Source organism: Diadema antillarum, unplaced genomic scaffold, assembly GCF_040938485.1.
Source record: "Diadema antillarum isolate AM-2024a unplaced genomic scaffold, OU_Dant_1.0 seq00000341_RagTag, whole genome shotgun sequence".
Lineage (NCBI taxonomy): Eukaryota > Metazoa > Echinodermata > Echinoidea > Diadematoida > Diadematidae > Diadema > Diadema antillarum.
Window position 1 is genome coordinate 206,257 of NW_027271354.1, and position 24,870 is coordinate 231,126.

The following is a 24,870-nucleotide window of genomic DNA, read 5'->3' on the forward strand; positions in this document are numbered from 1 at the left end:
AAGACCAGGGGCTTGTTCATACGCCACTCAGAAAGGTACTCATGGGTGATCTCATCTCAGAAGTTCCCCAATTTGGTTTGCAACACCCAGGCAGTGATCACAAATGTAAGCTGGTTTAAAAAAAAAAGGAAAAGGAAAAAAAAAATTACCTGAAACTGGCATTTAATGAACTTTCCAAAGCTCAACATCACTTTGCAATTATCAGCCACACATTTTGTCAATTTTAACAGTATTGTACACTGCAGTTGTATTGCACACATTTTGTGTGATCCAATAGATATTTGCATGTCCAACAATTGATACATAGTGATATCCCATTAATATTATAAGGGAGGTTAAGGTTCCACCTCCCTGGTATTAGGGAGCTTTAGATTTGCGGCGCGGACGTTAGAGACGACGCTTGAGCTGGACGTTCTCCTCTTCCCTGCATCTTGTTGAAAAGTAGCTTTAGATTACGCTGGATACGCAACCTATAAAAAGAAAATGGCACCCCCATATGATAGGTGCATGAAGTAGCTCTCTATGTCGTGAATTGAGCAGATGTAAAAATAGCCCAGAACGCATTGTGAAAAACTCAGACGATGCAAGCTATAAATAGATCGACTTGACGGGCGTCAGAACACGTCTTTTTCCTCTGAACGTCCCCGTCGCAAAAATCTAAAGCTCCCTATTATGTAATGGAGGTGTAGCTGGTAAGAGGAATAATCTGTGATACACATGCTGTGTTTGTGTGTCAGTGATATTGTGTGCAAGCAGGAACTTGTGAATTTGCCATACATCAGATATTTAGAACTTCCAAAGTGGGCTTGCGCTTACAGTTCCTCATGATGTTTTGAAATCAAGGAGTTTGGTACACTAGCGCTACCACCGTTTTTCGGCTGCAAGCAGAGCAATCTCTTCGTGAGATGTCATATTTATTTCTTTGTTTGATGACCTAAATGTGTATTGGTAACTATGTGATCAATCGTACTAGAAAGAAGCAGTACCCCATGTATTTAAACTTTGTTATATAAAAAAAAAGAAAAAAATGCAGAGGTTATTGTTTAGGGTATCTAAAGAGAATATTGGCTCTATTTTATGTTACAAGACTTGGTGGGTGATTGATAAATCATGACAGAAAGAATATGGTAATAAATATGCTAATCATATATGGTTTCTATGTATGCATCTTATTGAGAAAATGTAGCACTCTTCATATCTGTAGCATTAAACCAATGATCACAAACCCATCAAATTATGTATCCATGTGTTTGTTTATTCTTGGGTGTTTGTGTGTCGGTGTGTGCCTGTTTGCATGTGATTCATTTTTTTTTTTTTAATGAAAGTATGTTTTGGTATGCATGGGGTATGCATGATGTTACTCTTTCTTGTGAACTCACTGTTGCTGATTTTTTTTTTTTTGCCCATCATGAGATGATTTATATTCGTATGCAAAACACACACACATACACACACACACACACACACACACTCTCTCTCTCTCTCTCTCTCTCTCTCTCTCTCTCTCTCTCTCTCTCTCTCTATCACACACACTTTTCTTCAAATAATATGTATTCACTTCCATTCAAATAATACAAGAAACACCAATTCACTTTGGTATTGCTGTACAACATAACAGAATAATTCCTATATGAAATATGCATTTTCATTTTTCAATATATGAAGTAAAACAGTACAGCAATTACCAAAGAAAAAAAAGGGAACATATTATATCTAAAATAAAACCTATCCCCATAACAATCAAGCTAAACTAATTACCCTGTAACCATAATTATACTACTCTAAACTCACAAAAAACCACCCCGCCGTAACATTATTATCTATCCTTCCCTTCCAACCCCTAACCATAACAATTTTACTACCCATTTTACTACCTTAACACCAACACTCATTAAAAAAAAAAACTCGGTTGTAACTGATTGACAAATTGCCCTATATTGACATTGAAAAACTCAGTTACCAATATAAACACACACACACACATACACACACACACACACAACATAACCCAGTCACAATCCCAAATGATACACTGTACCTTACAATATCCATACATAAACTACCTTTTCAGAGGAAATATCAGGTATTACTATTGTTATGATTAAAACAAAAAAGAGGAAAACAGTAATAATGCTGGGGGGGGGGGATGAAACTAATTGTCTGTAACATTTAAGCCACTCCATTTCAATAAATGCAAACCCAATTTATTTTGTTTACTAGGGATTTTCTTTTCTTCCTCATAATATATCTTTAAAATATGTTCTTCAATTCTGCTAATGACGGTATTCTTAATCGTAACCTTGCCTTATATCACATAAATTTGGTTATCCCCCCTTCCATGGCCCCGATTATGGAGAGGTAGTATTAAGGTTACATTTTAAGTTTGTAATTGAACCAGGTACTTAACCCACTTGATACTGAATTCTGAAATCCCCATAGACTAAATACACAGGCCACCAGAGTCTCATTTCATATAAAGTTGATACGATAGCAACTCTGGAATGGCAATTGTCATGGTGACGACAAGAATCCAGATTCCTGATTGGCTGTTGCTATTGGAAGTTGTCATTCCAGCAAGAGTTGCTATCCTAACATATTTTATGAAATGGGGCCTAGGTTTTCATAGGGAGTTGATCAAGTTGACTAGACATTATTTCAAGCTCTTTTAAAGCACTGACAAGAAGCAGATCAATTTGATTGTACCACAATTAGCTGAGAGGAGTAGGGTTGCTTTTGAATTAATCGAGATGTTAAGTTAAAGGACAAGTTCACCTTCATAAACATAAGGATTGAGAGAATGCAACAATATTAGTAGAACACATCAGTGAAAGTTTGAGGGAAATTGGACAATCGATGCAAAAGTTATGAATTTTTAAAATTTTTGTGTTGGAACCGCTGGATGAGGAGACTACTACAGCTTGTGAGTCATATGCGTACAACAGTATAAAGAAAATGTAAAAGAAAATTCAACATATTTTCACTTTTTTTCGCATAATAAAAGAGCTCTTGACTTGCCTCTTTCTAAAGGCAGGGGGAATAATATTGCCCATAACATTTGTCGGTAACGAGTCAGGGGAATGTGTACTTTTTTCAAAAGATGGAATTTTGTGAAATTCTCTTTATATTTTCCTTATATTGTTGTACGCAAGTTATTCATACACTGCAGTAGTCTTCTCATCCAGCGGTGGCTGCACAAAAATTTTAAAAATTCATAACTTTTGAACGGATTGTCTGATTTTCCTCAAACTTTCAATGATGTGTTCTACTAATATTGCTACATTCTCTCAATCCTTATGTTTATAAAGGTGAACTTGTCCTTTAATGAAAGTTTTCTAACAGCTAACACTAAATACGAAGAAAATAATTAAAATGTAAGATGACTTTAATAACATCTTCAAAAATATTTCTTGTTATATAATAAGTGCAGAATCATTGAATATATTTTATTTTTCTCTATTTTGATGATGGCTTTACTGAAAAAAAAATGGAAATGGCATTTTTCTATTTTTGCAATCAAATTCCTGATGAAAATATGCATGTATTACTTCTTTAAATATAAAGTGTTTCTTTGTGTATGTTCGTGTGTGCATACACTTCACTGATATTGTACACTATTTAGTACTTGTTAATCCATACACTCTTAATAGATAATTCTTGCTCTCCAGTTCTCGAGTTCTCCAGTCACTCTCGACCGGTTGCAACTTTTCAGTATAGCGCCCTCTGTAATACACCTTCCATGAAAAGACAAGCCACGAGGTCTCCTCCTTCGGGTACTGTATGTACTATGCGATATAGTAATCCTGAACTCTCATTGTTGTCGTTGTTGTTTTTGCTTTCTTTCTGTTGCAGAAATACAAAATCAGATTGATTAAATCTACACGAAGTGAAATTGTCACTGTGAATTCGTTACACTCAAGCAAGACTTTATTTAACAAAGCAACAACAACCAGGAGAGAATTAAATGTATTTTCAATAATAGCACAGTGGTTCCTCGTCTTCAATCTCAAATAATAATAGTAGTGTGCGGGTAAATTGGTTGGATAGTCAATATAAAGAGCATTTGGTATCACTATTAATGTTCTTATTATTAGTAGCATTATCATTTTATTATATTTAAAATCAATTATTGTTATTAATATTAGTAGTAGTAGTTGAAGTAGTATAGTAGTAGTAGTAATTATTATTATTATTATTACTATTACTATTATCATAATCATTATTATTGCCACTTATCACCGTTGTTATCATTATTATTATCATCATCATGCTTACTATTCATATTGTCAGTATTATTATTTGTTGTTGTTGTTGCTATAATCATTTCCGCTTCAATGAATTCCCTTTGATTTCCATGTGTTGCCCAGAGATAGGAGATATTAACCAGTCTAGACAGTGATGTTAAATACAAGTTTACCTTTTCTCAACAATCTAACCCTTAACATAACAGTCTTTTTTTATCCCCCTTTTCACTGCGATTGCAATAAAAGAAATGAAATAAAAAGCGCCAAACTGATGCTGAACAACGATGGTGGCCAGGCCCATTATGCATCACAAGATTCACTTGCCAAATAATCTCTTCATTGATATAGCGCCAACTTTTATTCTTATTGCGTTAACGAAGACAGTGATGATTATCATTATTACCATGGTAATTCAAACTACATGGCAAGGGATAGACAATATCTCCTGTGTTGAGTCTATTTGGCGACCAAACAAGCATAAAGACTGGATAAAAGACTGAAATGTCAGTGATTTATTACCAAATGGTGATCCTACAGAAGAAAAACGGGGAAATTCACGACAAACGATCTCTGCACAGACGCATTTCGTGCAGACGAGAGAGTAGAGAGGAAGGGAAAGATACCTTATCGTCTCACGTGTTGGTTGCACGAGGGATGTGTCACTGCGTGCCGTTAGATGCATGCACGTCCAATGCCATCAGTTACATCGAATTCATCTCAGCTCGCTTGCTTTTCCGCATCTGAGAGGTGGAAATGAGATAAAAACGCGCGCGCTAGGTGACATTGCGAAGTGGCGCCATTTGTGGATATGTTTGCATGTGTGTGTGTGGGGGGGGGGGGGGGGGCAGGGGTGTGTGGTCGTGTGCTCTAGCTGGACAGTTCATCGAGGCCAGATTTAGCTTATGCTATGCTTCCACGATGATCAGCATCAAAAAACATCGAAAGCATTACTGACTCTCACCCCCCCCCCCCCAGTTCCCCTCACCACCTTCCTTTATAGAAAGAGAGTCCGATAATGGAGTGTCCGCCCGCGATCCATCGTCAGCGCACGATCAATATCGCTAGAGTAGAAAAAGAACCACCGGCCTTTCCATCTTCACTTTTAGATAAACAGTGGTGACATTGCAGTGATTTGTGAAGCACTATCAGGAGTGAGCTTAACGAGTTATTGAACATGTTGGAAAGGAAATGTTTTTCCCCTTTATTTCATTGAAAAGATTTTTTTTTTCTAAGAGAGGAAATAGGTAAGAATGATACAAGGAGAAGGAAAACACAACGGAGAAGAGAAAGAGAAACTGGGCAAACAACAAGAACAAAGAGAAGAAAACTGGAGAAGAGAGTCAAGGCCTGGAAGTGATTTGAATTAAAGTAATAATGACGTCACAAGAAATTGACAAACAGAAATATAGTGTAGGGTTCACTATATGTGAAAATCAATAACAACAGCAACAACAACAACAACAACAAAAGAATGCATGGCGGAATGATAAGGATCAAAAGAGTAACATTTAGCTGAAATGTTTTCTTTTTTTTAAATAGCCATCAAACTAATTTAATGTTATGTTGATTAGTTTGTTTCCGTATTTCTCTTATCAAATCCATTGTGTTCGTGTGTTGAATTTGAGTATTTTTGTGCAGATTTCGTCGTAACATCTACTAAGTCTCAAATAAATACTTCAAATCTGGAGTTTATACTAATGTGTACAGTCTATACAGTAAATTATTAATGATTCCCCCTTTTTTTGGATAAGGCATACAAACAGACAGAAGCAGACAACCAGACGCAAACAGAAATTATGTCATGATATGAATTGAAAGAAAGGGAAAGAAACAACAAAATTTACTGAAATAAAAACTGCAATTTTAAGCAAAAAATTAAAAATAAAATCAAAAGACAAAGAAAATTAAAAAAAAGTATACTTTACCTCTTAGGATTTGAGAAAATGATTTGAGTAGCCATGTCTTATTCATCCAGAATACCTATGACACATATCTAGCGATAAAAAAGAAAAGTCTCTATAGGTGTGATTTAAAAAAAAAAACACCGATCTATGATTGGAATGTTAAACTGATAAGTAAAATTAAGAAAGATAAATCGACTCACATTAGAAATAGATTTGTATTTCTTGACGTCCGCATTACATTATTGTGCAAGGAAATTGAAACGAGATTGAATATCGGAATGGATGATTTACATTGGAAACATTTTATTCATTTCATAAGCATAGAAATAAACATTCATTTATCGGCCTATGTTTATGTACCTCAGAATTTCTGAACAAGCAAAAAATAGATGTCATTTTATTTCCGACTTTTTTCTGTGAACGCACGACAGGAATGTTCTGTAATATTTCATTTTGTTAAACTTGGCAATGACGTAGAAGCCCCTATCTTGTTCATTTCGATCGTTGTAAGTATGGAAATCCCTCTTTTCTTTTAGTGTATCAATATAACTGTGTGTGTGCGCGTCCGCGTGTGTGTGTGTGTGTGTGTGTATGTATTTAAATTATTTAATCCTCCACCAAGGACCGTGACCGTGAATGACCTAGAAAAAGGCAAATGAAACCCTTAAACGCCGCGTTCACTTAAAGCATATCATAAACTTGCAGCACATGGTTGCTAGAATGGTTTTTTTTTCTTCGATTCCTTTTTTATTAATACATGTATAAGCATTATCATTATTACATTTTAAATCATATGCCTAACCCTGGCCCTGTCTGTGGCTGATAACAACTGTGGGATAAAAACAAAGACAGGAAAACAGTCTTAAAAGGGAGGTGTTATCTACAATCAACGTCGATCGTGTCGTATCCGTAAGCATTACTGGGATAGCGCCTCGCTTATTGCCTGTGTCGGATAAGCGTTTACGGAAAGAGCATGCAAATGAGCGATCTGTATTTGCATATCCATTGCCTACAACGCCATACTTACTGAAGCGATACAAGTCACAAAATAGCATATTTTCAATGGAAAGCTCTCAAACTGTCATGATTGTAAGGCTAGGAGATGTTGTTATTGTAATAAGCACTAATTTGTTAGCTTTTAAGTGAAATCTAATCATGTTGTGAAATTTATCCGCTGCTGATAGCAGTCTGTGGCGAGCCGTTTTCGTCAGAGATCCTGATCACATCTGCAATTCTCCCAACCGCATTATGGTTAACTGCCGTAACGTTTCATGCGGCGAATTACATGGAAGCCAGCGAAGCACCACTTTCTACGTGAGCATACTCAGTTGTAGCCTGTGAACTGGCTGTCTGGTAGTGGATGGCGTCTTGAACCTGCAAGGGGACGTACCACAAGTTATACATTCTTAAATATTTGGGCTTTATTCGGAATTAACAAGCGTGCGATTCGGCTACATTCTTTGCGAGGACGGTAAATGAGATATATCAAATGACCCGATGTTGCATTTTCGTCTCGTGAATGGCGGCATTTGCCTGCCCCATTGGGGAATGTCGTCTGGTGTTTACACGGGAAGGTTGGCCCGGTACAGCTGTGGTATTCCATGCTCGAAGAGAGCAGATGTTGAAATCAACCGGCAAGATCGCTGCAATATGCTTTTGCCGAGCTTGAGGGCAAAGAGAGCTGGTTTCGATGGTAGTGCAAGCTATTTTCTGAGGTGATCATATTTCGAACTGAGACTGACAAAAATGGCTGCTGCGTGGTTGCCATTTGCTCGGGCGGCGGCTATCGGGTGGGTGCCGGTGGCTCCCAATCCGATGCCCGTCCTCCCGGAGCGGCGCAATGAACACTTCGGACGTGTGTGCATTAACATCAGTGGGAGAAAGTTTGAGACATGGAGACATATGCTAGACAAGTACCCTGATACGCTGCTTGGTAGTAGCGAGAAAGAGTATTTCTATGATGAAGAGACAAAGCAGTATTTCTTTGACAGGGACCCAGACCTGTTTCGCCATATCTTGACTTTCTATCGTACGGGTACGATGCACTTTCCCAGGGAGGAGTGTATCGCAGCGTTCGATGATGAGCTGGCATTTTTCGGGCTGATGCCTGAGATTATTGGTGACTGTTGCTATGAAGATTATCGTGACAAGAAGCGGGACAATGCTGAACGACTCATGGATGAGAGAATCTCGGAGATGGGAGACAACACCCCCCTGAACACTTTCCGAGAGAAAATGTGGAGAGGGTTTGAAAACCCCCACACGGGTACTGCAGCAACTGTTTTCTACTATGTGACAGGTTTCTTCATTGCCGTGTCTGTGTTAGCAAATATTGTAGAAACTGTGCCATGCTCTGCACTACCTGGTACTGTAACTGTTCTAGCTTGCGGTGATCGCTACAAAACAGCCTTCTTTTGCCTAGACACAGCTTGTGTCATGATATTCACGGTTGAGTATCTACTCAGACTATACGCAGCTCCGAATAGATGTAAATTTGTTCGTAGTGTCATGTCCATCATAGATGTAGTGGCCATCCTACCCTACTACATCGGTCTGTTCTTCAAAGACGACAGCCTCAGTGGCATGTTTGTCACTCTCCGAGTATTCCGTGTCTTCAGAATTTTCAAGTTCTCGCGACATTCGCAAGGATTACGCATATTGGGATACACCCTAAAGAGTTGTGCTAGTGAATTAGGATTCCTCCTCTTCTCAATGTCCATGGCGATCATAATTTTCGCTACTATCATGTTCTATGCGGAAAAGTATACGCCAAACACAAAGTTCTACTGCATTCCTGCAGCTTTCTGGTACACTATCGTCACTATGACCACATTGGGGTGAGTATAGTCAGAGTGAGCCTCGTAAATTCTTGAATACATACAATTATTATTATACACAGACAGAGTAACACCCATGAAAGCATATTTGAATTTACATTTAAATATACCAATCTATCCAAATTGCATGCGCATCAAATGCAAAATATATACTACATTCAATATACACATGCACCATTATAAGCATAGATGCATATATGTACACTTTATACACTGTATGTGTATACACTGTATATATAGGCTACATACACACAGAGAGACACACACATACAGTTATATGTACTTATACACATGTGTATGTAGACACATTGGTATCAGCATTATTTGTGTATAGACACTCTGCAGTCAAAGCCCAAAATAGTCTGTGTGTTTTTTTCTTTAATTACCTACAGAGCATGTGTAACCTTTTCAGCTGTGTAATACAATCTATATGTTTTCTGTTCTTCTCCTGTAAAAGTGACCACAATTGTTGCCCGGTTGCAGAGGGAGTTTTGTAGAAGACATTGACTTCGATGATTTTAAAGATAATATTTTGTAAAGATGATACTTATGTACAACATGATGAATGTACAGTATTGATATTGATAAAGGTGCCCAAAAGATGATAGAAAGCAATATCTCTGTATGATAGATGAAAATAAGCAAGTAACTATGTACAGTATATGTACATGATCTGTCAAACCTTAAATACATTTAAATAGGTTTTAATCCACTTGTATGGACTTTGTTATAATCCAATATGTTCTAATTTTGTGGATTTTTTTTTTTGTACAAACAGAAGCCAACACGTAAATCATCAAGCAAAGAATAATTACATTTGTAAATGCTTTCAAATAATAAAGAGAAAAACAATAGAATGCACAATATATATTTTGGCAGATTTTGATAGCATTCCACTGTGATACATTTTGACCAAGGCTATCATTATTTGTTGCAGCATATAAAATGCTAGAAGTGTTCATTGGCAAAATAAATATAACAAAAAAAAAACCAACAACCAAAAAAAAAGTGCTGACTCTCTAGTGTCTTTACTTTGCAGTTGTAACCAAACATTAAACAAAATAAGCTACTAATAAACAAACTTCAGAACACAGTATACATGTAGTTAGGTTTCAGAGATTTCCATTTTTCTTATTTCTGCCCTTTGTCAATATCAAGAATCTTAAATTTGTGCATTTTTAAAGAAATGTACTGTACTATGCAAAATACAGCAGTTTTACATTGTATATAGAATTTATTGTCAAGGACATTATCTAGAGGTATTATTTTAAAAGGAATATTTCAATCCATGGTTTCAACTTGTTCCTGAAAAGGTATACAAAGCAATTAAAGGTCCAGTTTACCTTTGGGAGCAGTGATTTAAAAAAATTTCAAGATATCACATTTAATGCATACACGCTATATGTGTAGGTCTGTTGTATCACAAAACATCCTACCATATAAGAATTTTGCAATAAAATCTGAAATATAAGGAGATATCACTATTTTTTCTCAATAAACCATTACTGTAGACAGTTTACCCTGGAAACATTTTTATTATAACTATTGTTCACATGTTGTGTATTTAACAATACTTAGCATCGATGTTATGGATTCAAATTTTTACAGTGGTTGTTTCTATCCCTAACTCACATTTTAGAACTATTTTAAAGCACTAATGCTGGGTTTTGTTTCATCTGCAAATAGTAAATTATGCCTTTAATATAACAGCTTTAGAATTGATTGCTATTTCAAGAGATTATCACAAAATGATTATTTAGAATGGATTCTAGCAAACATTTTTCCTGAATTAAGGTAACAATAGAATGAAAGCTTTTGATGATAGAGAATTATAAAAGGTATTCATAATGAAAATAAAAAGTCTCAAGATGATGTGTTTCATATGTCAAAAACAGTACAAGTATCTGCAAAAGTGTTACAGAAAAATGATGTACAACTCAACAGTGTGAGACCCTGACTTGTATCCTATTTAATGACCCTTAAAATGTCTTTCAAGACTGAGAGTTTACTTGCAAACAAATAGAGTGACTCGCCTCTTACTGTGCAAGCTCTATCAACAATGCCCCGCCATATTGGATTTATAGATTTTCTGATGACTTTCGAACACAAGCTCATTAAAAATTCATGACTAGCATGTAAATACTACCGTTACTCCCTACACGCTTTCTGTGGTGCTGACATGCAAGCCCAAATCAATTGTGCATGCTTAATGGAATCGACAGTTAACGTAGGTGTATCACTTCAGCCATACCCTGAAAAGTTTTTACAAAATCAATGCTTTATTGCAGGCATGACAGAGATTAATAATGCTTGTATGATGATGTAGTGTGGAGAGCATACTGTATAACTCACAGGGAAAAGGTTACTCCAAGTTAAGGTCTTTTAATGCTTGTGGACTTCTTTTTCTTTTTCTTTCAACATCCTAAATGGTGGAATATGAGGTTTTGTGAATGTCAACAATGTTAATATCCAGTTTGTTTTACTGGGAATCGGGAGAAATAAGAAATATGTGTGTATATATATATATATATATATATATATGAGAATTTATTTTCTTGCTTTGATGACTTTTCTAGATAAAGAACAGACAATTATAGAATCTTTACTGCTGAATAGTGTGAAGAAAAAATGTCATATTATAATCTTCATGATCTTAAATACCAGTACCATTACCATCAGCTTTTTTTTGGTTTTTCATTATTGACAGGAACAATGTGTATTAACATCAAATTATTTTAAAAAGATATACATGTATGTTATCAACAATTATCTAAACCTGCTCTTTGTGCTGATATTAACAACTAACAATTGAATTGTGCTCACAAGCAATGCAGTGTCCATTTCATACTTTATGCCTAAATTCCTATATAGTGAGTCTTGTGTGTCTGCATTTATATTTCAAGAATGATACATACCCGTACCCTGCTTCTTGCTTGTGCTATTTGGAATAGTGGTTTAAGTAAATTTGATAATGTTTGATAATTTGGTAAGATCATTGAAGATTGAGTAAACAAATCACAAGGGGTTTCTGAACTGCATATACAGAAGGTGTTTGCATGGTGTGGTATATAAGATACATTTGGTTTGCGGTTCACTATGTGTAGTCCTTAGAAGGACTGTTAGAATGGCAGGAGAAAGACTGTTGGAATGACAGGACTATATTTCTCACCTCTCATCCGACCTTTCTTTCTCTCTTTCTCCTGTCATTCCAACAGTCCTTCTAAGGACTACACATGGTGAACCGCAAACCAAGTGTATCTTGCATATATAGCATCAGTATTTTCTGGTGGCTGCAAGTGAAGGAAATATCAGCAGAAAGTTAAGATTGTTGAAGAGAAATCTCAAGTATGATAATGGTTACATTCTTTTGAATATTATACAACTGTAACTTTACTTCAAAGTAGGCCATTGTGTATTAACAAAGCAGATGCCTTGTGAAAATGTCGCTGGGGGGACAAGACCTCGTATCTACAAAATGTCAAATGTTCAGGAGAGCCAAAATACATGGCGGCCAAAGCACTGTAGCAAATGGGACAGCCGTTCCTTTGATGTGCCATGGTGGCTTCATTTTTGGGGTAAGACAACTAGGATTTGGACAGGACATCACTTAACCGATTATTTGACCATAAATGCAAAAAAGTCATTTTCACCAAAATTGCAGATATAAGGTCTTGTCACCCCAGCGACGATAAACTGCTATACAAAGATAGCCTTCCCTCCAAAGAAAATAGACATCTAGGATGACTCAAAGTGTGAACAGAAGGATTCATCACGTTCCTTTGTTTCTTATTTTTACATCTTGTTTAGAAATCCAAAATAATCCAGAACAATCTGAAAAAGTGATTTTGCCATTTTTCTTCTTTATGTCTGATAAATCATGGCATACAATTTTGTACAGTACAAGAAAGAGGGCATGCTGTGAAGAATGTGCATCTTTTCTGCTGAAGGACAGAATGTTTTATGCATGATATCTATTTTTCACTGCAATAATAAATGTGCATATTGTGTCTGTATTAATCGAGAAATGTGAAATGAAAAATCTGAAATGAATAAACATGTCTCATTTCAGTGACCTGTTAGGTACAGTACTTGAGATTCATCCCCACCCGTAGTTTTACTTTAATTTGATATTCATTTGTTATATATTTTAAATGTTTGTGGTGGATAAAGAAAACAAGGAAAGGAGGTAGGTGTAAATCATCAAGCCAAGGAAGCAAAGATCTACATACATACTGTATGTTCCCTAAGCTTTGGTCAGACATGTGAAGGAAATGTCAGACAATTTATAAATGATAGGGATAGAGTGCATATCATTTTGATTCAATTTACTGTCACATTCAAATTTATAACAAGTTAGAACTTGTGAAACAGGAGGTTTAAAGAAAGTTGAATAAACAAGACTTAACAGACCAGATTTTCACTATCATAGTAAACTGTATCATATTAGCCTACATGGTGATATGACTTTTGCCAGATGCTAATTGATCAAGATACATGTAGATGCTACATCCTGCAGCATCATATTTATGTTTTCATATTTGGTGTGCGTATTTGCAGTCATAGTTATAAATGGTAATATAAATTTATGATGATTACATGATAAGAGTGTAATATTCATATATGCATCAACTGAGCAGATTATACATGTATGGGTCCTATATTATTTTATGTGCTGAAGACAACATCCTCATGCTTTAGTTTATTTCTTTTTAATGCTGGTCTGGACATGCATTTTTGTAAGCCACTGATCCTCAGTGAGAATAGCCTAATTGAATTGATTCATTAACACTACTTTAATATAATTTTGGATTGGACACTGGGCAACTCTCCCTGGTTAGACCAGCCAAATTTAGTATATGCCTGGAAGCTCAGTGTACATTGTACAAATGTACATATGCATAGTACACTTTTATATGTATGTCTCCTAATTGACATGAACTTCAAACAGGATAAAAATATCTCACAGTCTGAAGTGTTGCTTTAGACCGTCTATTTAGAGAAGCGGGGACCCCAGGTTAGACCAATGATAAGTGTGGCATCGAAGATTTCGATTCAAAATGTAATCTCATTAGATGCATTGTAAGGTCCACCAGGAAATGTCATCACGGAGTTCAAGATCACGGTGGCATGAGTCTGCGGCTCTAGCTCTGCATGCTTGCAATGGCTCAACTCCGACAATGGTGGCAGCATAGACTCACGTCAGCTGTAGTGACTACTGCAGCTGCAAAACAATACAGCTGTGAAACTTGCAGGCTTGTACATTTGTACCTTTAAAATGGCCGTAGGCCCTATGCAAACACACTGATAAGCAGTTTTGTTTTAATTTGTGCTGTTTGCTCTTTTGATGAGGACCTTGATGAAAAACAGCTCATGCTGATCAAGCAATCCTGAATAAATATGTTTCAATAAAATAAAATAAGATAATTTTTTTTTTTTTTTTGCCCAGCGTAGGTGCTTTAGAGTAAAGAAAATATAGTAATGAGATGTCATTCTCTAAGATATACAGAATTTAAATAGCAAAGATATGGCAAGAAAATGTTTCAGTAAATATTAAAAGTTCAAGAGCTAACCATCGTGTGCATTCCTCAGTCTTAAAATCCAAAATATATGACCATGCTCTTTTATACTTTTGGATGTTATACAGTAATGTTACAATCCATCTGCTACACATATGTATGCAATCACACACCACTAGCCAGTCAGCAGAATTCCTCCAGGCATTACCATCCTCGCAGCCCTCACAATGCAAAAGATTGCAGCTCGAGCATCCTCCGCAATATTCCCTAACACCCCCTTTCCGTAGCCTCTCGTCAGTATGCATAGAGTTTTTTTCCCCCTTACAGCATGTACCGTAGCTTGTACAATGTACATCACATCTTGATGGGAGTGCTCGAGTGTTGTCAGTCTCGGATAGGGCATCTCTCCTACATGTATTCTGAGACTAGGCTTCCCCCCTAACCCCCTTAACCCCCCCCCCCCCATCCTTCTTTATTTCACCCATACACGGGAGTAAATATGATAAGTTAATATAACTATAATTGGGTAATGAACAGGGGTGATCCCCTGCCGTGGCAGCTGATGTCATACATTTATTCCACAATGTGGATGCCTTCCCCTGTAGTCTATGTCACAATGCTTATACACTACAGATTTCCCTGCAGGCACACACTTTGAATGTCGATATCTACATAAGATAGTGAAGAATTCTCAGATTCCTTGTATTTCTATAGATTCTTTTGTTTTGCATGATGATTAAAATACAAAAAATCTGTATGTGTTCATTCATGTAGACATAATAATGTACAGTGTGTATAAAAATATTTAGAGAGTGCATAATTTCAGTGTGTGAATTTGTTTTCCTCAAAGAAAATCTGTCCACATATCTACTACTCTTATCTTGAATTTGTTGAGTTGATAAGAAAAGAAAATGCTTGTCTTTCCAATACAGCTTTTTAAAGAGTGAAGGGTACATGCACAAATTTGTACATTACAACATGTATTGGATGGTCACAGGCATTTATGGCATGCACGTGCATTGATCACGTCACATGTTGTGAAATGCAGGCATATATTTTGCTGGTAGTATTATTTTTCTCTCAGATGCTTCAAGTGGATGTTTGCATATCCCTGAAATATGATTTTGACACCAAGGGTATAGAATATAAAAGACATGTCACATGTAACCATATCACTTACTTACAGTGGTGAGCAAATGTTGTTCTTTCTTACCACTAGGCCTATATTTTTCTTCTTTCAATGTTTAATGACTAAAGTCAAACAAAATCAGTTACAGGAATTGTGACATATAGAAGATTACACAAAGCAACAATATTAATGTAATGTATTTGAATGTTAATGTCAGTATGCCTACATGTATATATAATATATTCTTCTGCCTTTTTTTGTGTACTGTCAAATCAACATACAGTGATGTGATATAAAACAATTTTGTAATGACATGCATTTATTGTCCATTTCTGCCATGGAAGCACGTCCAGTGGAGATGATTTGAGACCCAACCCAAAGGTATCATGCACCTACCTTCACACACACACACACACACACACACACTCCTAGTGGTTAGCGGAGTGAATGCTCACATGTATAATTTCAAGACTCATCTTTTTAAACATACAGTACATGTACAATGTGTACATTTAGAAACTGTATAAAATAGCAATATTTGAGTTATCAAGAGTAAGTGCCATTGATTGAATATTGATAGTGTTTTACCTGTAACAATTTCTTTACATTCTATGTGCATTAATTATTTAGATATACAATATGTATAATGTTAAATTGTATATTACTCTGCTACTTTTGCTCTAATGCTTTCAATTGGATAGTACCATATTATGCTCATAGAACAAGTACATGTAGAAAAAGCCTTGGTGATCACGTAGACAGAATGTTACATTATGTTCGTACAAAAAACATGATACAAGTGACTCCCATTACAGCAAATTCCTCAGGACTGGCAGTTTGCTTTCATTGTATCAAATTTTTGTTATAGCCAAACAGTACAGTGTATCTGAAGATGTACATTGTATACAATGTATATCTGATACCTGACAATTTTGAGACCTGAATATTTACTTCATTATAACAAGAATTTCAGTACAACATATTATAACCATGTTTGTTATAAAGGGAGTGCACAGTACCTCTTTTCATCCAATGGCTGTTCTGAGTAGTAGTTTAAATGTGAATTTCCTTGTTAAATTTCTTGATATGGCTTTACACCATTGAGGTGACTGAGAGAAAGGAACATATGAATAAAATGTGGAGAAAGAAAATGCATATTCAAGTGGCAGCCTTAATTTCAAAAGAAGGACAGATGAAAAAATTATGGAGAAAGAAAATGCATGTAAAGACAATATTCAAATTCTGATATCCTTTCAAAAGAAGAACATGAAAATTCTATTAGAGATACAATTGTTTATCTATTTCTTGCCACACATTTAGTGACAAGAGTACAGTCTGTCAGATAAACTAGTGAGTAACAACATTTTGGCTAAGATACACATATGTAGGCCTACAGTTTGATGTAGACTTGTTGATATTTGTATTTAATGTACATGTACACGTACATTGTACGTGCATAAGCAAGTTAACCTTTGCAGTGCACCTCCAAGTAAGTGTTCCATTTCTTCTATCCTTGTAGTCTACTTTTCCATTTCAACCTCTCTGCCAAGGAGCATCATAGAACAAATGAATGTATTTTTACTCTCTTGGCTTGCTTACAGAAAGCACTGGGCTATTTCTTTTACAAACACATACATTTACACTGATAGGCAGTTGTTGAAATTGTGTGCATTTGCAGTGTTATACTGATTGTAGATTTAGCAAACACTCATCAGGCCCTTACCCAAGCTGATTTTTGCTCAGCATAAGGTCAGGATAGACAGCCTTTTGTCATTGATTTGTGCTAGTGAAGTACAACTATTTGCCCATCCTATTTGCAAACCCTATAAGACTGTTTACATTAGTGCTAAAGCACACTTGGTGTAAAGAAGTGATAGTGGCTGGTAAATTTTCCTTTTGTGACTCCAACATTATGCTTTGTAACACAGTATGAATTCAAGTGGAATTCCTTTGAGTTAATCATATAAATATAATTTTTTTTGAAGCTGTTCACAGAGGTTCCTCATTGTAGACTATGAGCAAACTCCAGATCTCATCACATATTGTGAACTGTTTCAAAGAACTGTCATGTAATTTCTATGTAAATTCATTTTAAAGGACCAGTTCTAAGTCTGAATACAGGAACACATTTCTAAATGCATGCTTTGTGAGGCAACAGTGAGCCAGCATGCCTGATTGTAAATGTGCTGTGAGTCTGAATGAAGAGTAGATGCTTATGGCTGATGAAAATTGTTATGTAAAAAAATGGAAAAAAAATAAACACACACACACACACACACACACACACACACACACACCAAGCCAAACCAAACCAAACCAAACCAAACCAAACCAACCAAACAAACAAGCAAACAAAACTTTTAATCCGAACACATACATCTTGTACATGTACCAGTACTGTAGATCAGTTTTATGGGACTATAATCAGACAGGATTGCTTACATTGATAGGCTTGACAAGTCATACATTCTACAGCTGTACCTTTAATGTATGTTCAATTTGAATTAACCATGAAATAGTGTTGACATATCCCTTTACAATCAAAGGTTAGAGAACATACACAATGTAAATTTGATAAGTGACCAATGGCCTGACCATTTTCTATATCAAATTGGTAATTAAATGTCAAAAGGTCCATTCTTTTCAAGACAAGATGTACATAAACATACAGAATTACCCCCAAACCTGATTAAACACTTCAACTAAAAATAAAAAATAAAATTCTGTGTATCAATACAATGTATGTCACAAGCATACTGTATGACACAATCATATAGTTTGTACCAATAAAAAAATTCCTGCAAATAACTGAAATATTCTGTTTTGTTTTATCATTATAATAAAGTTAGTTGTATCTCTTAGAAAATAGCACCAGACTATCAAGTTATAATTTAAAGTCTCTGGGACTTTGTCTGTCACTTTGACAGATATTCATACTGTAACTTTATTTGACAAAGTAGACCTTTCCTTTATATCCATAGACCCTATTTGTCACATTCATATATAGAATGTTTATTGTTTGTACTATATATACTGTTTAAGCAGTGTATTTTGCGATGTATTTGATTTTGCTAGCCATGCTAAATCGGCAACTTGTGAAAATCTTGCTTCCTTCAACACAAATATGTGCTATATGTTACCTCCAAGGGAAAAATTGACCAAATTTTCTCTTTTAAAGGGTTTGTGCTTATTTCTCATTCTGGCATTCTTGTGTTCCATGGCAAATTCAACCACTTGCAAAATTGTTTTCCCAGTCTCAATAGAATAAATAGTTTGTGTTCAAAATACATTGCATATACAGTAGTTTGTAGTGGGCCCTACATGTTATGTATATTTAGCTAAATTGAACTGATAATATAGAGAAAAAAAAACTACCTGTTTGTCTTCATAGAGATTTACATTGTACATTAATTAAAGGATCAGATGCAGTTATTGTGAAAGGGAAGGTGTGAGAGCATGTCCTAAGAACTCTAGAGAAAATTCTATCCCATCACAAAAAATGTCCCAAACTGTGAAATATGAATTTTAATAAAGCAGCACGCACTAGTGCGTGCTGCAATAGTAGCCAGATCTGAAAATAGTAGCCGTGCGTCGACCATCGGTGTGTGCACGTTTCCTTCGTTGCCTCCGTCTGCACACAGCTATATCGAATACTGTCTATCGGTATCGCCTCATCGAGCCATATAAATGCATCCACATTATTAGAGGCTGCCGTGGCTGCCTGGTCAGTGGCCCGGTGCAGCGCGGTAGCACCAACCTAGCTACGTACATCGCGTGGACATTTGCGTGCGTTTGCATGTTTTGAGAGTATCGTAGTACACTGATCGTACAGAAAATTATCAAACTACGCAATCCAATGCAGTCAATAAGGCCAGAAGACTACTCTTAGATCAAGGCGCATGTAATTTTTGGCATTTTAGAGATTGCTCTATGTCTCTTTATATATTGCTATATCTCTGTATGTGAGTAATGTTGCACTCTGATATTTCATAGGGATATTACCAGTACCATAACCTACAATGTCAAAAAAATAAATTTCTGTGTACAGATACACTTGAAGTGTAAAAGGTCAGGAATTATGATGATGAAGAAATAGCCATAAGTAGTGATGTCTATTTTTGATATGCATCTGCAAGTTGTACTGTACCTGCCCATGTACACAAGTGTTGTACATATGCCTATCTTGTAGTGAGGCTAGTAAGGATTTGATTAAAAATACATATATACACTTACTAATTGTAAACAGAGAGCTTTGCTACATAGGGAATGCCAAAGGTTACTGGTAGTCTTTTCGGATTAAATCTTGCTTGAATAGGTGTAAATATTACCTCATGATCCTTTTATGTTTTTATTTCAGTTTGTGTTATTTTCTATCTTCTTATAATGTAGGCCTTTAACTGGACTGTACAATACTGGTTGAGGTGGGGATTCATGTTTTGCACATTCCTAAGTGAGATAGTGAGAAACCTCTTATGAAATATGAAAGAGCATGTAATTTTAAGAAGGGTTCAACGTTTATGTGATGAAAATTGGTTTTCAAATGGCTGAGATATCCAAAAAAGTGATAATAATAAAAGGCGACATGCCACAACTTTATTTGGATCTCTTTGTTTTACCCTGTTTTTGGATATCTCAGCCATTTCAAAACAGATTTTCATCAAATAAACTTTTGATACCCCATGGAATTGCATACTCTTTGACATCTCATAGAGTAGTTTCTGAATATCTTGCAAAACGTTAAAAGCTAAATCCTCACCTCAACCAGAACTGTACACACCCTTTAATAGCAAACTGCTGTCTAAGCTAACATAATCTTACAAAGACTGCTATTTTACGTGAAACCGTGAAAAAAGAAACAAAACAGGATAAAAATGAGTTGAATTCTCACTTATCTAATCCAATCAAACAGGAGAAGACTTCCATGAAATGTATTCTCTTCACAGTATAATTTTTTTTCAGCTAGATTCTCAGTATAAAAAGGAGATCCTGAATTTCATCATTTCAGAGTGAAAACGGGAACCAATATACATTTAATAGCAACTTTCTCTGAAGTCTTTTTGAGACTTGTGAAAAATTATGCCTTGTGAGAAACCACAATTGGATGAAATCATCAATCCTTACAGACAATTACTGGAGCTCTGTGGGTGCGAGGTTTGTTTGTCCTTCCGTATGTGGTGATAATTTCTGAAAGCGAGTGCAATTTCTCACAGCCGCCAACCAACCTGAAAATGGAGGAAATTATGGCCGGAGGATTTTTGTGTGCTGGGGGAGGGGTCATTTACCTTGTCCACTGTGCTGCCTTAGATGGCCAGTCCACCCGGCCATCTATCCATCTAACTGGCTGCTTCTGATTTATAATTGACCACTGAACCCCTGTGGCTAGCGATTTTCAATTTTGAGGATGGTGTTTTGAGCTCTTTGATCTGTGGAGATTTTGACATACAGTATGATAATGAGATTTTTGTTGTTGTTGAAAAAGTGGAAAAAGCTAACATGATGAAGCCTTTACAGAAGATTTACATCTGTATACCAGGGTTGGTAGAGATGAAATCACAACTGAACATTAAAACAGTGAATGACCTGCTAGGAAAAGGGGGTTCGGTGTCCAAGTTGACGCAAATAACTGACTTGTGATGACCTAAAATAGGACATCTGTGAGACATATGACAACCTTGCATATTCTTGGCCTAGAATGTACTTAAGTGTAATGCAAATCTGTCAATAGTAGGCCTATAGGTTTTTAGTTGCTTTGTTTTATATTTTTTATCTGCAGCAATGGCATTATGGGTGTTTGAACGAGTTTTCCTGTAGTACAAAAAAAAAGAAAAGAAAAAGAGTGACTCATGATTGTTATTTTGTGTGAGGTCGTCAAACTTCGATTGCATCGGTCCAAGGGTAAATGAGCTGTCAAACTAGCCACCAAAAATGAGATATTGACATGCAAATACTCTCCATCCTGGTGTGAAAACTGCACCAGAAATAATGGGTCTGTACTTCGGGCAACAAATTGTACATTGTACCTGCTGCTACTGGAGAGCATTGTCACAAAAAAAAAATGAATTATTTCTCTGGCCATAAACCTGCTTGGCAGAGAGATTGGGAATATAGCACAATGTTGTAGGTTGGTGCACTTTCTTTCCTTTTTCAGTTTCTCTCTTCCTGCTTTTTCCCTTCCCCCTGTCTCTTTCTTTGTGTATATATTCATCTCAAAATATGCCTGCAGACATGTCTTTCCAATACTGGTCAAATCCAACTGATGCCATGGTCAAGATGGTATCTGTTGATTTATATGTCCTGCCTTTCCTCTCGATCTGTCCATGGCTTGCTGTCTGTGTATGAGCATCAAGCCGATTCGGTGGACGTACCAGTGTGCCTTGTGCGTTTTTACACACAAGCACCCAAATTGGGAGGCCTGCCAGCAATTTGTAGAACGTATAGTGAGTGGACAAGTTCCACATTTGAACACAAACAAACTATCCATTGTCAGCCAACCGCAGGCCAGGGGTAATCAATAGTATTGATATTTCTACATGGCAAGCAGGGAATTTCAGTGGAACACTGTGCGTACGCTAGGAAGACGCGTGAGGGAGGGGGGGATGAGAGTATCAACGCACACTTGTCTATTCTCATTTAAATTGACCACACAAACAATCGCCGGGATGTGAAAGTGTATATATGCATATAAACTGCGTTCATGATGGCGTGGACCCGTTCGTCGGGCGTAGTACCAGTGCGTTAAAAGTGCGTTGTTGTGTGAGAGCAAGGGTTGATGGCAATTAGTTCAGTGCTGAGTACATGGATTCTCCGTAGACCCATTAACAGTTCATGTGTGCTCTCACACATGCTAAATTGTGTCAAGGGAGACTGCTGCAGCACATAAAAAGGCCCATGAAATACATGTTAGCAGTCTGGTACATGATAGGCATGGTGACCGACCTCAAAGGGGCTGCCGCATTTCTCGTAGCACGCAAGCAAGCCTACGTAAATATGGGGCCTATAATCACTTTACATTCTCCTTACCTGAAGAGTGGAAGAATTTAATGTGTTCAACATTTAAAATCAAATAAAACAGTAATTCATTAGGTAGTAGGAGGCACAAATCATATTTTTTTTCAGATGACTTGAAAAGCTTTCAGATGATATCAGTAACCACTCTCCAATAACATAGGAAAGATATCTTGTATAGTGTCTTTGCACTGAGATGTTAATCTATGATACACAGACAAAAGGATCATACCAACTTGCTTGTTCATAAACGCACACAATAGCACCGACCCCTCCCCCCCCCCAAAAAAAAAAGAAGAAGAAAGAATGACAAATAAACAAACAAACAACCCCATGCCAATGACGTGGTTTGTTTTGTTTTGTTTTTGTTTTTCACATCAGTTGGTTAATAAAGCAAGGTGCATGCTTGATTTCAGATTTAACCCTCATTTTGCAGACATACTTTGTGTGTCGATGTCTTTATACCTTCCCTTCACAGATACACACTTTCATGAGTGTCAGGAAACGCTTTGTAATTAATTTGATTTAAATTCAATATAACTTCAAGGACATAGTGATTTAACTGTGGCATTAGAAATCTATTTAAGCCTTATGATCACACAGAGAAACAATATTTACATTTATATTCTTTCTTTCTTTTTTTTCATTCCTGAAACATGGAAGTGTAAAGGTTAAAGATAAAACAGTGGACAAATTTCAAATCTACTTTGAATTTCTGTATTTTTTTCTTTTTTTGACACAAGGGTGTAGACATTAGTCCTCCACTGGACAGAGGGCTGTATCCTTACTAGAGCGGTTTTATAGTGTTGCCGGCACATTTCTGTGAGATCATGCTCATTAGAGAGAGTACAATCTATTTGAGACTGGTGTACTGTGTGCTCCTTTTATAATGAACATGGCTATTACAAAATTTTGTTGCACCGAAGTAAATATTCAGGTCCCAATAATTATTTTTGTATATCTTTCTATCCCTAAGCTGTTTCGGCTCTATAACAAAAGAAAACTGCTGACCCTGAGAACATCTGTATTACAGGCTATGCCTGTTCATTACAGTTCTTTTTTTTCAGTTCATTTTATTTATATGCATCATTCAACAAGGATAAAAAACACATACATATATAACATACAAATCAACACAACGTTAACACAAAGTATTGATACATGTACTATATAAATCAGCACAAAGTACACATTACATGACTGTAATGGTGAAAAATTGAATGTACATGAGAAAGCCTTTGTATGGCTTGTAAGACTGTACATACCTAATAGTGTGAAGAAACAGATTTGAACTGAACCCCCCCCCAAAAAAAAAACAAAACAAAAAAACAAAAAAACAAAAACAAAAAAACACGGTACTTCTGTCCTTTTCAGGACTTTGGGCCTTTGCTGTGAAATGTGGAAGGACCCTCGGTTCTTCCCTCCTGTTCTGATAGGAATAGCATTCTGAATATTGCCTTCTGCGAGATATCTTTTGACATACTGTGTTTATGTTATATACATGTACGTGTATTTTATCAAATGTCTGTATCTTTGCCTTAATGTGGAATTGTTTGCCATGTACATGTACACTGTATGGATACATACAGGTGTACTGCTTAAGATCTCCATCTGTAACTACAGCCATAATGCTTTTTGTTTAATACACAGTGTCTATAGATCTCTGCAAAGCTATTTTACCAGTGCAATATGATTATTAATTGAAAGAGAAATATCGGTTGTTACCACCATATGAACTGTAAACAGCCACGGATAACTTTTACATAGGTAGAACATTCATAAGGGACATCTATAGACAGTGTGTCAATCAAACTTTTACCCCAACTATCGATATAATATTGATTTCTTCTCTGGGTAGATTTAAAAGCATTGTTCCAGATACATGTATTGGGTAAATATTGCCCTTGTTTTGATTTTTTAATATTTTACCAAAAATGAAAAAACAAATTCAAGGTTGACACCATCATGTAGGCCCTCCAGTAGAAGAGATCAAGTTTGAAAACATGATTCCTTCTGGTTCTCAGCCGAGGATATGTTAATGGATTCTCATCCCAAACATATTGGGAGTCTCTTCAAGCATACAGTATATAAATTTGAATGTACAACAATGTGTACACATTTTCTCATTTTTTGTGCCTGCGGGCATGTGTATGCAAAGTGCTCATATCTCTCAGAAAGATATATGATTTAAAAAAAAGCATCTTTGTCAAACAAGTCACAGCAGAGAGTGCATAATTT

General features: G+C 36.2%; 1 protein-coding gene across 1 annotated transcript in view; it reads left to right on the forward strand.

Annotated features, from left to right (window-relative positions):
* The first annotated feature begins 7,449 nt into the window (after window positions 1–7,449).
* The window catches only part of LOC139730894 (potassium voltage-gated channel protein Shal-like), a 113,748-nt gene continuing 96,327 nt past the window's right edge, over window positions 7,450–24,870 (forward strand). The window contains exon 1 of the mRNA XM_071641769.1: window positions 7,450–8,982. Within this exon, the coding sequence (XP_071497870.1) occupies window positions 7,892–8,982 (1,091 nt within the window). The 5' untranslated portion in view covers window positions 7,450–7,891. The remainder of the gene's footprint in view (window positions 8,983–24,870) is intronic.